Below are 17876 nucleotides of genomic sequence, written 5' to 3' on the forward strand. Positions count from 1 at the left end.
GGGAAGGCAAGCACCGCTCCTGGGGTCAGGAGCCGGCCACGGGCAAGGGCTGCCTGCCCGGGCACCAGCGCTGCTGCTTGGGGCGCGTGGTTCAGGGGCTGGTCCAAAGAGTAGCCTGGGCGGTAGGAAGGCATCGTCAAGAGTGCCTCTGAGTATGTGCCGAGTGCATTTCTCGCGCAACCAGTCCATTAAGCGGCCGTGGGACGTGGCGGGAGATGTGGTGCCCCAGGACCTCTCCCTTTAGAAAGGAAGCACTGGCTGCTTAGATAGGGAGCAAGGAGGCGGCGGTGTCCCCCAGTTCTGAGCTGAGCTCTGACTCGGGATGCAGCACGAAGACAAGCCGGGTATGTGACTCTACTACAGGCTCCCTCCGTTCCCACCAGGGCGTGGACTCGTGAGCCTGCCTACCTTGCAGCCCAATCCTATGCATGTCTACTCAGAAATAAGTCCGATTAGAGTCAATGGGGCTTACTCCCAGGCAAGTGTGGATAGGATTGCAGCCATACAGTCCTATGCACCCTTTCCTGGGAGCAAGCCCCATTGAACATAATGGGATTTACTTTTGAGTAGACCCACTTAGGATTTGGCTGTCAGTCTCCAGGGGAGACTTCTCCATTGGCCAGGAGTCAAGAGCATTCGGTGCCTTTGATCTATTTTGAGCCCACAGGTGCTGGTTGACCTGGCCTGTGTTGGAACCAGCCAGGGAGTAGCTTCAGCTAGAAAGGGCATGGTCAGCATTTGCAATACAGTAGTTATTTTTATATCCCTATCAGTGTATATAAGGCCTGATAGAGAGGCATGGGGGGGAATGGTATTTACTAATGAGGGAGCATTTCGGGGGGGGGGGGGAAGATCCCAATCCTATCCAACTTTCCAATGCCAGTACAGTGGTCAAGTCAATGGGACATGCACTGTACCCCATAGTGGGAGAGTCATGGAGGCCTCCTCAAGGTAAGAGAACATTTGTTTCCTTACCACGGGGCTGCATTGCAGCTGCATTTGCACTGTAAAGTTGGATAGGATTGGGCCCAGAGAGATGCAAAAGTAATAAGGGATGACTTTCTGTTATAAGGGGGACTCTGGAACTTCTCATGAGCTCAGGAGTTGCCTTTGAAACTTTTTTCCAAAGATATTGACTGAGAAGAAGCAGCAGGCTCAGTAGGAGGCCAACAAAGACATTGTCTGGGGTGTATGTCTAGGCCACCAAGGGATACCTGAGAAACAATATGTAGCTCATAAAAGCTAGGTATAATCCTATGGAAATTTATGTGAGAGTAATTTCTACTGTACTCCCTGGGACTTCCTTCTGAGTAAAGAAATGTTATAAACATTCTTAATAATAAATATGCATAGAGGCTAACACTCTAATACATCTTCTATTTAGCTGGAATTATTTTTTGATTCCTTATTTTCAGTTTTTATGTATTTGCATTAAGCAATTGCAATCCATTGCAAGAGTATGGGATAAAATGAGTGAGATCTCTTTTGGTTCAAGGTAGGAATAAATGGCAGGCAAAGAAAACACTTTAATGAAGAAATGTAAAGTTGGGCTTTTTCATTGTACAGTTTGTCAGCCCAATCCTATCCATGCTTTTCTGGGAGTAAGCCCCATTGACTCTAATGGGACTTACTTCTGAGTAGACATGCATAGGATTGGGCTCCCAGTGGGGTATGGAGGGGATAGCAGCCAAATGTGGTGCTTTGTATACCTGCATATATGCTGATTTTGTAAGTTAACTTACTTAGCAGAAAGTGGTTTCACTTCCTTTGAGCTTAGTTGTTTTAATTTTTGTTCTTTTGCATTTGTGATGACTTAATAAAACTAGAGACTGAGCTGTGTGTAAATCAATAACTTACATACTGTACTCTTATACCAAATGGAATTGACCCGCTAAAGCAGAGGTCTCCAAACTTTTCAGTATGAGGGCCACATCATCAATGTTTTCATGTGCCCCCCAAAAATCTGTTCATGAATGAAATTTAAATGAATGAATGAGCCCAATCCTATGCATGTCTACTGAGATATGTCACATTATAGTTAGTGGGGCGCTTGTTTAGCTCGGTATCGAGAGAATGAGTGTCGGAGATCGTTGAGCCAAGGTACACAAAGTCATGGACAACCTCCAGTTCATACAAGCTCCAGCTGCGATACAAGGACATCTGCAAGAGGGATCTGAAGGCCTTAGGGATGGACCTCAACAAGTGGGAAACCCTGGCCTCTGAGCGGCCCGCTTGGAGGCAGGCTGTGCAGCATGGCCTTTCCCAGTTTGAAGAGACACTTTGCCAACAGTCTGAGGCTAAGAGGCAAAGAAGGAAGGCCCATAGCCAGGGAGACAGACCAGGGACAGACTGCACTTGCTCCCGGTGTGGAAGGGATTGTCACTCCCGGATTGGCCTTTTCAGCCACACTAGACGCTGTGCCAGAACCACCTTTCAGAGCGCGATACCATAGTCTTTCGAGACTGAAGGTTGCCAATACAAAGTTAGTGGGGCTTACTCCCATGTAAATGTGGATAGGATTGCAGTCTATGTTTTACTTGGATCTTTTTTGTAATCAGCACAATTTGTTTCAGAAAAAAAGAGATGTGATAAAATGAGGGTTAGCCAGAAAGGCACTACTCCTTTCTGCTAATTGGGTAAGAGGCACTTTTTCAAGTGGGTGCTCCTTTTTTTAGCAGGGGGAGAGTAACTGGCCCATCTCACCCCAGCAGTGTCTGTTCTAGTGGCTGTCTGCTGGTATTCATTTGCATCTTTTTAGATTGTGAGCCCTTTTGGGACAGGGAGCCATTTAGTTATTTGATTTTTCTCTGTAAACTGCTTTGTGAACTTTTAGTTGAAAAGCGGTATATAAATACTGTTAATTAATAATACTCTGGCCACATGGAAAGGTGTGCAGCAGACAGAACAGACAGGTGTACAGCAGACAGAACAGGTTAATTGATCAAATGTGTGGTTGGGAAAACATATTTTGTTGCTGTGGGCAGATAAAATCTTATAGCAGATCAGATGTGGCTCCCAGGCTGTAGTTTGGAGACCCCTAAGTAAAGCATCCCTTCTCCATTTTGTTTTCATATGCTCTGGTTCTTCTGGTGAACTTCATTGACCTACAGAGTGCATGCTCAAGGATTGGTGAGTCTAATGCAGTGCTAGGAGGCATAATCTTCTACATGAAAATAGCCATTATAAACATTGTATGATTACTTTTCTTTTGCTAATGAGACTATCTTGATCTTCAGTCCACCTGGGAGGTGGGTTGTTCCCTAGAAAAATCTGTCTGCACTCTTATGCACATAGAAGTAAGTTAGGGCCCAATCCTAAACAGTGTGCACCAGCTTACCACCAGCGCACACTGTTGCAAATGTGCAGCCTCCAGCACCGGTGCTAGCTCAGCACTAGGCTAGTGCCAGTGGACCGCCACTGTTCCGCGGTCACCCATACTGGCAGGCAGTGGGGAGGTAGGTGCCCAAGGGTTGCCACAGAATCAAGTAGCCCCATTGCGGGGCTACTGACCTTACCCAAGGGAAAGGGACAAAAGTCCCCTTGCCCCAAGCAACTGCCAGTGGCTGCCCTGTTGCATGCAGGAGGTCACAGAACTGTTTTGGCACTGCAGCAGTCCCGGAACAACGGGCAGCTCAGGATTGGGCTGCCCCTCAGTTGGACTTCTGAGAATATGTGCATAGAACTAGGTTGTGTGCATTGATGCTTCAGCCACTATGTGGTGCTAGAGGCACTGAAATGGAAAAAATTGAGGGTGGGAGTAGGCTACCTGTTATTTCACAGCAGTAATTTTTCAGACATTGTTGTGAGGCACAGCTCAGTTTCATAGGAGTCTAAACTGTGCTTTAGAGATTGTGACTGAGAAGATGTTACAAATGGAAATGTCTTGCAGGTCTAGATGGCTAAAAATAAATTTAAAAAAATCTAAGAAACCACCTGTAACTATTTGTTTTTCTTAGCTGCTGATAGCTAGGAAGGGGCAGTGAGGACACAGCATGATGTGACTGTCCTGTGTGGCTGACACCTATCCCAAAATTTGCTACTCGAGACTATCAGCTTTTTGTTTCAACAATACTCTGGTACTCTTTCATGAAAACCTCATAAAACTGCATTTTCTTGAATGAGTTAGAAGCAAAAAAAAAAAAAAAGCACAGGGAAGAAGGGAAGAAGCTTTGAAAAGAAAACTGAGTTGTGTGGAAGCTCAATTGTGAGATGTGGAAGACATGGAAAGAAAGAATTGTGTACTCTGAAAATGATAACGAACCAACGGTACCCAGGCAGCATTGAACCACCTTGAACCAGGTTCTTCCCTGTCTTAGAAAAAGGTGCCTTTCTCATTTCCTCTTCTTAAGAATCCTTAACTGGAGATGCTTGTCTCACATCTCAGGCAATGTGCCTGGTAAAACACATGCTCTGCCTCATGGTTACAGCTCCACCTACTTGGGCATCATAGAGGTGGTAACTTTGAGATGGCTATGTAGTAGAAGCTGTGGATTTAGGCAGCTGTAAGGGGCTGAAGGCAGTACCAATATCTCCACAATAATCCCCACTAATTAGCTTATCCCTCCTGCTCCTCCCTGGAGGTGGAGTGCAAGTGGATTTCTTGGTGTCTTCTTAAGAAGCCACATTCTGCGTCTTCGAACAATACCCATCTCAGAGACGCATACCTGTCCCATGCCACGAAAGCAGTCTGGGGAGGTGGAGGGCCCAGCCAAGGGCAAAGCAGAGGAAGGGGAGCAACCCCCCAAAGAAGAAGGTGAGCCCAAGGACAGTAAAAGTCCAGGTTCTGAATCACGGCGGAGCTCCCAGTCTGGCCACGGGCGCAAGCACAGCAAGAAGCATCAAGTTGACCCGCATGCAGCTGCTGTAAAAACCTATTCACCTTTCCTCAACACTGTCTTTGGCAAGGTGAGTCCATGTCTGTATGTGGAAGTAAGGAAGTGGGGAGTCTTCATGACAACATACAGAATACTGTATGTGCAAGGAAGCCAGGAGACTGGGGAACCAGTTCATCAGCTGAGAAATCGGGCTTAGAAAGAACAATGGCAAAAGAGGGCAAGAATGGATACATACAGAGTGCCAGCAAAATGTTTTGTGTCATTCTATGAGAAAACACGCACTGTCATCACTATGTCAAGGTCGTGTATAAATGTAACACTAAAATAGACTTCCACTCATGTTTGCAATGTAAACGACAGGCAGACATACCAGTGATTCATGGCCCACTCTTATCCAGCTTTCAAGTGTTGATGCAGCCACAGTGCAGCCTGGAGCTAAGGAAACAAATGTCCTTAAGATAACTGCCCCACCACCATACAATGCAGCGCAGGGCCCATTGGCACAGCTACATCAGTGCTGGAAAGTTGGATAGGATTGTGCCCTCAAACACTGATTTATAAGTCTTGCATCTTCACTATGCTTTGTGAAGTGTCCTTCTTGTTTTCTTAACGCACAATCTGTACATTTAGGACACAATCCTAACCCCTTATGTCAGTGCTGGAAAGCACTGACATAAGGGCAATGCAAGTCTGAGGTAAAGGAACAAACATTCCCTTATTTTGAGGAGGCTTCCGTGAGTGACACCCAACTGCAGGAAGCAGCTCGTGTCCCAATGGCACTGCTATGCCAGTGCTGGAAAGTGACATAAGGGGTTAGGATTGCACCCTTACTCATTTAAAGTTAATCCATCATCTTTTTTAAAAGCACATTGGTTTTAAAAGAGTTACAAAACAGCACAAGGAATGAGGGCAAAGTTGATATTTGACATCATAGGTGCCAGCCAATTTCCACTACAGACTTGCAGACCTTTAGCATAAGCTTAGAGCAGGGGTGTCCAAAGTTTTTGGTAGGAGGGCCACATCATCTCTCTGACACTGTGTCAGGGGGAAAAAAAGAATTAATTTACATTTAAAATTTGAATAAATTTGCATAAGTTTACATAAATGAATATATTAAAGATGAAGTTATATGAATGAATGAAGGTCTTGCAATAGCTCAAGGCCTATAAAAGGTCTTGCACAAAGCAAGGCTGGCCTTTCCTTTGCTGCCACTACTGCATCACAGATGTGAAACAGCAAGCAGTGGAGGAAGCCCTCGTTCCACAGCTCACACAAGAGGTCAAACATTGGCCCTCATGCTGAGAGCAGTTGCGTCGGGCCAGTGCAGGCTCCAACAAATCTCTGGAGGGCCAGAGGCTCATTGGAGACTGGGGGGCCCCTGAGGGCCACATTGAGAGACTTTGAGGGCCGCATGTGGCCCCAGGGCTGGGGTTTGGGCACCCCTGGCTTAGAGAGTAAATTGCTCATTTGAATAACATGGTGAGTCGTTCATTTCCATTTTGTTGTGTGGCCTTAGAGAGCCACGGTAGCATTAATGGAAAATTATTGAGAGTTTTTAAGTTGGAGTCTTCACTTGCCCCTTCCTGGGGATAAGATGCAGATGGTTACTTAAGGGAAAGATCAGGGTAGAGAAAGGTATCTTTAGAAGAGCTGATTCGTGATTTGAACATTTGTACTTTGTACTAATAGGACTTTAACAGCACCATTCTGCTTGTGTCTAAGAATTAAGTGCCACTGTGTTCAATGGGACTTACTTCCATAAGTGGATATAGGGTTTCAGTCTTAGGGCCCAATCCTATCCAAATTTCCAGCACCAGTGCAGCCCTGAGGTAAAGGAACAAATGTTTCCTTTCATTGAGGAGGTCAACATGACTGCCCGCCCCCCCCCCCAGGATGCAGCACATGCCCCATTGGCATGGCTGTATCAACACTGAAAAGTTGGATAGGATTGGGCCCTTGGTTATTCAATGATGGGTTTCAGGAACTGCAGAATGTACCTCACAATTTTCGAAAGTGTTAAAACACTGAGCGTTATGAATTGAGAATAATGCATAAAGAGTCATTAATAAACTTCCTTTTAAAATAAAAGGGTGACTCTCTAAAAGGGACATGCTCTTTGGGGTGACTGTACGAGTCTCTATCTATGCTGTTCCAGAGGGGTGTCTTCCTTCCCTTCTCCTATGGGGGGAAGAGCCCAACTTCAGCAGGAATTTGGAAAAGGTGTGAACAGATAGAGGTGGGATACCGAATGCACATTTGCAAGTGTACACAAAATGCACCACATTTTTGAGGGGAAGGAAAGAATCTGGACTAAGTTATGTCTAAATTTATTTTAAAGTTGTATAATCCATTCACCATGGCTCTGAAGGACCCATGCTTTGATTCCAATTGGACCTTTTTTCCTGAGGCAAACAGCATCTGGGAAATGATCCAGGTGGGACTATGACAGAGGGTCCCCACACATTCTACTTGCAGAGAAAGAACAGCATGCCAGAACCAAGGGCGGGACTGAAATAGAATCTAGTGGTGCTCTTCTGCATTCTGAATTGCCTTGAGTTGTGTAACTCCAGTAGGTCTGCTTCCCAACACCATGTGCGCGGTTGACAAATGATAACTCTTACTAGATTTTTTCCTAAATATTTAACAGCTATTCAGAAACTCAGGTTGACTAGGATTCAGAAGTGGATTGGGGGGGGGGGGCGGGAGAAGAAATGAGCTGGATCTATAATAATAATAATAATACTTGGATCCTATACAGCACAGGGATGGTACAATGCCCATGAAGATTAGCATCAGCTCCCCCCAATAGCCTGACACTTGCATGATTAACTTATATAAATAGCCCAGGTCTGATGTCTTGCTGTGAGGACAGGAAATCCCATTAGCCACAGCAGTAGGTAGTAAGAAGAGTTGGAGAAAATGCAACCTAGATGGGGGGGGGGGGGTGAGAGGGTTTCTGAGGCTCCCTCCTGCTCTGGAAAGAAGGCCAGGAGTCCTCATCGAAAGGGCCATGACTCGAAAGTTTCTCCATATCATGTTTTAATTTAAAAAAAAAAAGTTATGAATTGCTTGTTTCTGTTCACCCAGAGATTTACCATTTATTTATCAGCTACATTTATATCCAGCTTTTCTCCCTGAGGGGCACCCAAAGTGGCCTGCAAATATAAAAACCACATTTAAAACAATAAATTATATCTAAACATTAAAATAACCTTAAACATTAAAACAACCTTAAAATCACAATAAAACACAAAATCAGCAGCAATTAAGAAAGGGTAAAGCCTGTAAAAATCGAAAACAGCATAAAAGGAAAAGACCCAGATGTAAAAACAAAAAAAAAAAACAACACACCATGAACTCAGAAGGCTAATCAGAACTCAGAAATGTCTTTAAGCCCCCATGGAGGGAGCAATTCCTAAACTGAGAGGGAGGGTGTTCCCTAAGATTGATTTGAGAAGGCCCTTTTTCCTTGCCACAGCCCCTTCCACTTCTATAGGTGACAGTCTCTGTAAAGGGGCTGTCTCCAGTTACCATAGGGGACAAACTGGATTGTACAGAACAAGGCAGTTTCTCAAACACATTGTATAGGGCTTTAAAGGTCAAAACCAGCATCCTGAATTGGGCCCAGAAACGAATTGGCAGCCAGTGCAGCCGCTGGAGTAGAGGCCCAAAGGAGTTGAACCGCTTACCTCCAGCCACAGCTGGAGCTTACAGGGGCTGCCACATTCTGCACTAAGCTGCAGTTTCCTTTCTTCAAAGGCAGCTCCACATAGAGCCTGGCTGCACTTTGCTTGCCCTCCAATCCCCTTAATCCTACCTTCAGTTGGAATTTGGGAAGTGATTCTCACTGAGGAGAGCTCAGTTCATTATGCAAGCTTCCCTCCACTAAATCCACTTCCTTCTCCGAGGACACTGTTGGAGAACAATTTTCCTAATAACAAAGGCACTAAGAATAATAAAGAGACTTGTAGCACTTTAAGGGTTAAAAAAAAACATCCTGTTTATGATACACTTTTGTAGACCTCAGTCCACTTAATCAGATGCATGAAGTGAAACCTTCAGGAGGATTAAACTTGGGTACAGAGGGAAAAATTGAAAGTAAGAAAGACAAATACCAGATGAAATGCAAGGGGCTGACTGCTGGGATATCTGTAACATGATTAAAGATCCCTTTTCTTCTTCATACCCATATGCAGATATACCTACCTGCCTTGTGCATCTGATGCAGGGATCTGCAGTGCACAAAAGCTAATGTTACTATCAATTCATTAGTGTGTGTGTGTGTGTGTGTGTGTGTGTGTGTGTGTGTGTGTGTGTAGGTTTAAGAGGATGGAGAGTGGGCACCCTAATCAATTTCACTTTTTATCTATTGGGTTCCCATTGTATACTGTATAAATGTGCAGATCAAAACTGCTTCAATTTGGACTGAATTGTCTATTTGTGTTCCCAGTCTTTACCTGTAGTGGCTGCTAAGGCTTACCCCAAGGAGAACTCCAAAAATTCCTTGTGGGATACAGTGGTAGCTGCATTGGTGTTGCTGCATTGCCACACAAGGATTTAGATTGGATTGGGCTGTAAGTCAATGACTTACAATGAGCCCAATCCTGAGCTCCTGGCACCCAGGGCACCAAAAATGGGACTTTCATCCCCTTGTCCCCTTCCTCCAGGTAAACCGAGTAGCCCTGCAATGGGGCCACTTGATTCCATGCCAACCCTTGGGTTGGCGTAGAATTTTGAGCCTCTGTGTAGAACCAGCAGCCTGAAATGGAGGCTCAGGATCTGGCAGAGCAAAGCTCCACTGGTACCGCCTGCAGCTGTCCCCACTCCCTCCTCCTGGAATACCTCCTCCCTGCCCTCCCTCTGCCTCCCTCAGCCCCTCCCCACCTCCCCTCATCCCTCCACCTACCTCACTGCTGCTTGGCGGTCCGCACAACCACTGAGTGGTGAAGCTCCAATGTTCACCCAGCGCTAGGCCGGCACTGGGCTACCACTGGCAGAGCACCGGCACTAGGGCCCGCAAATGTGCCTTACGGCATGTTTGTGACAGTGTGTGCCGGAGGCAAGCCAGTACACTGAGTTCAGGATTGGGCTCTATGTCTTTAAAATTATTAAATATTTTTAAATAAAAGGTATTGTTATACTGTAGTTATAATTATTATAATTATAGTAACAGTATTTATATATTTGCTTTTCAACAAGAAAGTTCACAAAGCAGTTTACAGACAAAATCAAAAAATTAAATGGTTCCTTGTCCCAAAAGGGCTTACAATCTTGAAAGATGCAGTAGAAAACTGGCAACAGCAGCTAGAAAAGACACTGCTGGCTTGAAAAGGGACAGTTCCCCCCTGCTAAATATAAGAGAAGCACCACTTGATAAAGTGCCTCTTGCCCAGTTAGCAGGGGACATCTGGTTACCTTACAGAACATTTTGTTGTTGTCGTCCCCTAAATGGATCTTGCCCTAAATGGTAGAATGAGGAAATGTGAGGGTTGGGGATGAGTGGGAAAACAGCTGGAGTCTTATGACACAAAAGCAAACTGCTGATACTATTATCTGAGCTGTGAAACCCAGGAACGGATGTAGGATACCAAAGCAGTATCTGTACAGAGTACTTGACTTCAAGAAGCACATTCTCCTCTCTCACCCCTTGTACTATATGGATAAGTGGCTTAGAAACAGAAATAAATATCTATCTATCTGACCCTTAAACTTTGCTCATGTAGTAGTTCTATGCAGTTAAACACAGGTTATCTTCAGGAATCCCTGTTCCAAATTCTAACCCCCTACTCTCCTTTTTCCTCCAGGAGAGGGAGCTTAGCCCAGAGGAGCTGGATGGTGAGTTGACATCATTTTCTGCAGATGGCAGTGGTAGAGCAAAAGTGTAGCTTTTCACTGTAGATGTTATTCAAGGCCATTGCACATTGGAATACCTCTTTCCAGTATCCCAAGGGCGGCTTTCCAATGTCCATTTTGGAAGAGACTTAGGATAATTAAATTAAAGCTTTTTTATATTAAAACGGGAAGAAATAGGAATTTTTCATATTTTGTGAATCCAAGAGTTGTTTGGACACACACAACTTGGGTCTTTATAAAAATCAAATCCAGGTCGCTGTAATTATTTGTAATTATTACTGAAGTCTTCACTTTAATTGTTATGGGGACAAGAGAAATGTTTAGGGTAATCGTTATCCTTCTCCGTTATTTCCTTCATTTCCCTCTATCTAATTAGGAAAATCAGTATTATAGAAATGTTTGCTCTGAGACTGGTGTTGGGTTGGGATCATCAGGCAGCTGTCTAGGGCCTTCAGAAGGGGATTTTGGCCTTGCCCTGAGGGGAACAGGCTTTGGTCATAATGTAACAAAGGCTTCTAGAAACTCCTGTCAGCCAATAGACCACTGTACAAGCAGTTTTCAATAGATAACCCGTGGAGGCTCTGGGAGGACTGCCCAGAGCTGCCACAGTCAGCGGCCAGCTCCTACAGTGCCTGCCAATGGCATCAGTGATCCCTCAAGCAGTGGTGGACAACTGATGTCAGCTCTTAAAAAGGGCTGCCATCACAAGGTGGGAGAAACCAGAAGGGGAAGATTCAGAGCAGCGAAACAGAGGCGGCAGGAGGAAAGGGAAATGACCAAAAGGGAGGAAGTAACTCCCAGGAAGCCATCTGGAAAAGGGGGGGGGGAATGGGTAAGTGAGCAAGATCCCCAAGGAAGATGAACTGGGAGCAAGGTGAGAAGGAAGACAAAAGGAAGATAGACACAGAGCAGGGGAAAAAGAAGAATCAAGGGAGATAGACACAGAGCAGGGGAGAAGAATCAAGAAAAGGAGAGAGTGGAGCTACGTTTGAGAGGGAGGGGGAAGAGGGGTGGAACTGCCCTACCCACCCCTGGAGCAGTGTAGACAGAGTCAGCCAAAGACATGCCTTTCTCACATCCCACCCCAAGTCTGGGAGAAGCCCACCAACTCCTATCCAGGACTGAAACTGACCCATCTGACTAATTGGGCTCTGTAGAGGTCCTGCCTGCCAAGGAGCAATTGGGGACACTGGATATGGTCATGAGAGAGAACACACTCAAGGCTGGAGTAAAGCAACAGCCAGAATCTGATTGGATCTCTTTTCCTGGTGAAGCAACCATGTTTCATTGACTCCATTTATTTGCATGCTTTATGAGCTTTTCTAATTTTCTAACCCCCCTTGAAGCATCAGCTCAAGGGGTAGGTGTGGTTCCTGCCTCTCCCCAGATGTCATTCCTTTGCCCCTTGGAAGTTGAGCTCCCCCCATAGGGCAAGATGGAGGAGAGTGCAGCACTCCCAGGCCCCACGAGATTGACACTCCTCAGCCAGCCCAGTAAGCATTTGACCATGACTTCATCCTGCACCTTTCATTGCTGCTCTGCATGATTGCTAGCGCCTCAGGGCTATATCATGCTTTCTTAGCAATGGTGCCAGGGGCCATTGGAGAAAATGACAGTTCTGGATTGGCAGGCGTGAGGCAGACTCACCTGTCAGCTCCATTTAGAGGTGCCACTTATCCTGGCCAATTATGAACTGCTCATCAGCAGGCAAAATGACTGAGGTAATCGAGGGACTTGATGAGATCACAACATTATAATCAGTATCTAGTCATATTGTTATCTTTAATAATTCAGATCAGCAGCACCCAAAATTGCAACCTCGGTTCTCCTAAAATGCTTTCCCTGTCCAGACTGTAGGTTTTTGTTCTGCTCCGTCACAGCTTGTCCTCCTGATAGATCTGGGTACCAGGATGCTCTGGGACATTGCATCTGTTGCCTGGCATTCCAGAAGGCTGCACAACAGGATGACTGGGCAGACCTGTCTGCCCAGAGCATCCTGGTGCCCAGGTCTACTGGGAGGACAAGCCACACAGGAGTGGAACAAAAAGTTCTGCTCACCAGACAGACAGATCTGCTCGAACGCCAGATCTGGCCTCTGGGCCTGGGTTTGCATGGTCCTGATTCAGATCATTAAGTGTTGGAAACCAGGTCACTGATGCCTGAATAATCCCTCAGTGTCCTATGCTGCAATTTCATTTGTCAGAGGGTTGATGATAAACAAACCAACTACATACACAAACATTTTATCCTTACTAGCTTGCAAGCCAGTGGTGAGGTATCCAGGAACCTTTCAAAGTCAGCACCAGAGCAGTACCTAAAGGCATGTCCTTGTCTTTTCTTTGTGCCCCTTCTACTGTCATATGCCTTAAGAAAGTCCCCCGTGCAAGGCAGGAATCTTTTCACATCTCTGTAAAATGTCTTTCCTGGCAGAACTTCTAGATGCCTTCAAGGAGTTTGACACGGACCAGGATGGCTACATCAGTTACAAGGATCTGGGCGAGTGCATGCGAACCATGGGCTATATGCCCACTGAGATGGAGCTGATTGAGATCTCACAACACATCAAGATGCGAAGTGAGCTGGGCGGGCTGGTGGGTGGGAATCACATTCCCCCTCTCCCCAACACTCATGCCCCAAACAAGTCTGGAGGTGCTGTCCAATTCCTTATAGTTCAATGCCTGTTGGCTAGGCTGTTTTCCCACCCTCAAACCATAGGGGGCCCTCTGCTCCCTATTTACCAGGAGGTCTGGAAAGTTCAGTCAATTATTTGGTCAGATTAAGTTTTTTAAAACTTTGGTTGACTGAAAAGATGCCCTAATTAATTTGGCAACAGATTCTAAATATAAATAAAGATGCTGTATGTATTGCAAATTCTTATCAAAGTTGCAGGTAACAAGCAACACCTTACCACAGGCACATAAAAGGGAATGTTTTGTCTAGGCAGGTTTTGTTTGAACATCGGAAAAGTGATATAGAAACCTTTTAAATAAAAAAAAATAGGATGATGGCTGCTCCAACACACACTAAATAAAAACAAACATGCAGTCCCATACCTTTTTATTCAGAAGTAAGCCTCCCTGTGTTCAGTGGGGCTTATTTATTGATTTGCTTATTTAAAAATATTCATACCTTTCCTTCCCCCCCCCCCCCCGCCCCCACTGGCTGCTCAAGGCAACTTACAATATTAAAATATACATTATAAAATACAATACAGGTGTCCCCTAGAATCTGCAGGGAATATGTTCCTGGTATCTGTGGGTGATCCGTATTTCCATGGTTCCCTGAACCCCCCATGCCCATTACCTTCATTTATCTTCATTACATTTGCTTTAATCAGGCTTAGACTAAGGGTGCAATCCTACCCTGCGCTGAAACAGGCAAGCCAAGAGGCTTGCGCTGAATCCAGTGCAGGGTAGGGGCCAGAATGGGCTCAGCCAGAGGCAAGGGGAAACTTTCCTCTTACCCCTGGGCAAGGTGCCCTGGCCCCTACGGGTTTCCTCGAACCCGCGCCACCTCCTGAGGTTGTGCAAGTCTGAGGAGAGCGGAGCAGTTTCAAGCCGCTCCAGACGCCCTGGGAATGGGGGTTGGGGTCTGAACTGCTGGATCCCAACTCCGCTCCCTGCCTGCCTGTCCCCGGGGCTGCCCATCGCCCAACTTCCCCCCACCCAGGAACGCCTCCCTCCCACCTCCTCCCTACCCACCTGAGAGCCTTGTCTCAGCCCAGGTGGGCCAATGCAAAGCTCACCACGCAAGCCGCCGTGGAGGCTGTTTCAGCTTGCACAGCTTGCTCGTGAGGAGGCACAAATGTGTTTTACGGCATGTTTGTGACCCTCCTGGGCTGGCGCAAGGTACGTGCGCTGGCCCAAGTGCAGCTTAGGATTGCGCTGCACAAGTGATAGTTAACAGGAAGCAGGGGGTTCCAAATTCTGGGCTCTCTGTCACATTCTTTTCTAACCCATTACCCAATGGTTCCCAAACTGTGAATCAGAGCTCCCTGGGGAACTGTGGGAACCAGCCAGGGGAGCCATGGAATCTTTGCAAAACCTGCTGCCCCCTATACAGTGTATAGGACTGTAGCCCTAATGGGGAGCCACAGCCAATGACCCAGTAGGTCAAAGGAGCTACCAGTCAAAAAAGTTTGGGAACCACTGCCACTACTCATGGTCTGAACTTCATCACCTAAAGATGCCCCTTGCTCTGGGTAGTCTCCTCTCCCATTTTCTCGGAAACTGTTTCTTATTCTCTTTCCTCATAGTGGGAGGACGTGTAGACTTTGAGGACTTTGTAGAGATGATGGGTCCAAAGCTGCGTGAAGAGACAGCTCACATGGTGGGCGTGAGGGAGCTAAAGATTGCCTTCCGTGAGGTAATATGGGGTAACAGTGGATGGGAGGGAACTATGAATGCGACATTCTCCAGATGAGACCCTATGCAATGATTTAATTGCACATATCAATTATATTTCTATAACCCCCAATACTAAGCTAAATTATAAGGCACACAGCAAACTGTGAATGTGGGCTAAAAGTGAAGGCAGCAGCTAACCAAGGAGTACAGCTGGCTTGGAGAAGACCCAGAACATTCCTGTCACCCCAACCCTTCATTGCGGAATAGAATTACATTGCATAACCGGTATTATGGGGCCTATTGTAACATGTAGAGAACAAAAGGAGAGTTATTCCTCAGCAAGACAGAAGATAATGTGACTCACTTACACAAGACATTATATTTTTCACTATACAGTATTATCTGTGAGTTCTTTGTGAGCAATGTGACATATGTTGAAATAATAAGCACCGGGGTACTTTCTGTCACTTCAGGTTCTTGAAGTAATCTTCTTGTGTGTATAGAATGTGTTTGCCACTTTCCTAGTCTGCAAAACATATAAATCCTGATCTTCTCTAATGTGCTGGCTTCACAGCATGGGAGGCTGCTGTTTACAAAATGGTTTAATTCTCTGGAACTTCTGCTGAGGCAAAACAACGCTAACTAGAGATTTTAATACAGCTCCTTCTCGTGACTGTCATGTAAATGGTGATCCTTCTTGTAGCAATGTTTTGCTTGCATGAAGAAGAAGTGTGTGTGTGATATGAAGAGATGTCCTTTGTCTCCTATGTCACCAATACAACTGCAAAGAGTTACTGAACACATGTTCCAAAGCTTTGCCATGTTGGTGAAGTTCCTTCTTAGAGGATATGGTGATCTAAAACAAGGCAATATTTATTAAAGAAGGGCAAACCATTAGTCATATTTTGGCAGGAATGGACTGGAATTGGCCTGGCATATAAAAGCAAGTCCCCTTCACACATACCTGCCATGGTGCAAGAGCCACTTCCATAAGCAACCTCATGGTGGAGCCAATCACTTGGGTCTTTCCTACCTGACTGGAACCCCATAAGAGGGAAGACATTGGCTGGGTAGAAAAGGATCCCTGTGATTTTTTCCTGACCATGTGAGTATTTCATTCATATGTACTTCCCAATGTTGCACATTCATGCACTTACTCCCATGCTGCACTAAGTTCATATGAAGAAGACTAAAGCCAATGTCACATGCTTGGCAGTTCAGGAAGGAGACATTGAGATGTGCAGCAGCAGCAATGTGAACAGGATTAGGGGGTGTGGGTAAGCATGAGAAGAATCTGGGAATAGGGATGAAAAATTGGGACGAGAATAAAGGAAGAAATTCAAGTTGCAGGTACAGTCACAAAGCCAGGCCCTCACATTCTTCCTTCTGTTGAAGTTTGATCAAGATGGAGATGGAGCAATCAGCGGAGCAGAGCTGCGCCAAGCTGTGACTGCCCTACTAGGGGAGCAACTCAAGGCCCAGGAGGTGGATGAAATGCTGCAGGATGTGGACCTCAATGGAGATGGAAGTGTAGACTTTGATGGTGAGAGCCCCTTGCACATTTACCAACAGCCCTCTTATCTAAACCTGTACAGGCATGTGCCGCTTAACAATCGTTCACTTAATGACAGACTACATATATGACAGTGGTCAAAGCACAAAAAAGATGCTCTTAATGAGGCAATTGCATCTCCCATAGCCTGCAGAAGTGTCTGTTTACACAATAGAGAGGCTCTTAATGCAAAAAAGAGGCAATCTAACTCCAGTAGCCTGTGCAGCCAGGCAGGGTGTGTCTGTTTACACAACAAAGGCAATAGATTGGACTGAATGTTCACTTAATGACCTAATCGCATAAAGGGATCAGAGAACGTATCTCGGAGAATGTTAAGTTCTCCATATCTCATTGTTAAGTGGTGCACACCTGTACTCGTGATCGCACTTGCCTTCCATAGTACTGCAAGGATTACAGTTTAGCTCCATTATGCTATGAGCCTCTATTACACAAACTTTTCCTAAAAGATTTTTCTTCTTTTTGTTGACTTTTCAAAAAATGGCACTGTTTGAGCACTACTCCTACTCTTCCTAAGCATAGCCTTGTTCTTTACCTCCTCGCTGTGCTACAGTGCTAACACTAAATGTTTTTTCCCCGTTTCTGCCTATGTACTGGCCCTGATTCTGCAGGCAGTGTAAGTTGAGATGCTGAATAATGAGGTGAAACTACTTGGAGAGTGTGAAACATTATAGAAAATTTCAGTTTGGAGACTGATTCTGCTCTTCTTGCTTCCTTCAGAGTTTGTGATGATGCTGTCAACCCGGTAACCAGATCTGATGTGAAGGGACTCTCTGTTCCCCTCCATCATTATTGTTACCATAGCAAGAGGGAGCTGACTGCCGTCTGATGGCTCTTCACCTCCTGGAGATGGGGAGAAAGGCTGAAACCCTGGATCCTTCGCAGACGTCACTGAAAACAATTGCACGCTCAACAACATGTTTAACTTCAACTTACTGTGCAAGGTACCTTGGAGACTGCTGCCAGCTACATCCAAGCAGAGCAATCCTTCCAGTTGGCTAGGCCAGGCCTAGAGCATTCATCTCACAATCTCTCTCCCTGTTAACTACAAGCACCCTACAGCCCACCCTGACACAGTGGGGACTGGAAAAGGTCTGGAAAACCATTCCCAACCATGGATCAAATCTGAGGGCAGGATGATTCTCCAATATCCAAGCTTTCTGCACAACCATGGGCTCCATCAAAGGCTGGAGAATGGCTGGAGATCTCCACTACAGTAATGACATACAAATGTTCATATTTCCCTTCTATCTGAAACATCACTATCCTGCT

The 17876-nt window shown here is 45.7% G+C and overlaps 1 protein-coding gene across 1 annotated transcript; it reads left to right on the forward strand.

Annotated features, from left to right (window-relative positions):
• Positions 1-117: 117 nt before the first annotated feature.
• Positions 118-17651, forward strand: CABP4 (calcium binding protein 4). The gene is made up of 6 exons (XM_066636668.1): positions 118-152; positions 10640-10670; positions 13119-13262; positions 14944-15053; positions 16430-16577; positions 17325-17651. Exons 3-6 carry the CDS (start codon positions 13193-13195, stop codon positions 17351-17353), a joined length of 357 nt encoding a protein of 118 aa, XP_066492765.1. The 5' UTR covers positions 118-152; positions 10640-10670; positions 13119-13192; the 3' UTR covers positions 17354-17651.
• Positions 17652-17876: the final 225 nt, after the last annotated feature.

The sequence above is a fragment of the Tiliqua scincoides genome, chromosome 1 (genome assembly GCF_035046505.1).
Source record: "Tiliqua scincoides isolate rTilSci1 chromosome 1, rTilSci1.hap2, whole genome shotgun sequence".
Classification (NCBI taxonomy): domain Eukaryota; kingdom Metazoa; phylum Chordata; class Lepidosauria; order Squamata; family Scincidae; genus Tiliqua; species Tiliqua scincoides.

Excerpts from the sequence above, each read along its gene's own strand:
- CABP4 (XM_066636668.1), top strand. The coding sequence starts at position 13,193 with ATGCGAACCATGGGCTATATGCCCACTGAGATGGAGCTGATTGAGATC. Across the intron at positions 15,054-16,429 it reads TAAAGATTGCCTTCCGTGAG|TTTGATCAAGATGGAGATGG; the intron begins GTAATATGGGGT and ends CTTCTGTTGAAG. Across the intron at positions 16,578-17,324 it reads TGGAAGTGTAGACTTTGATG|AGTTTGTGATGATGCTGTCA; the intron begins GTGAGAGCCCCT and ends TGCTTCCTTCAG.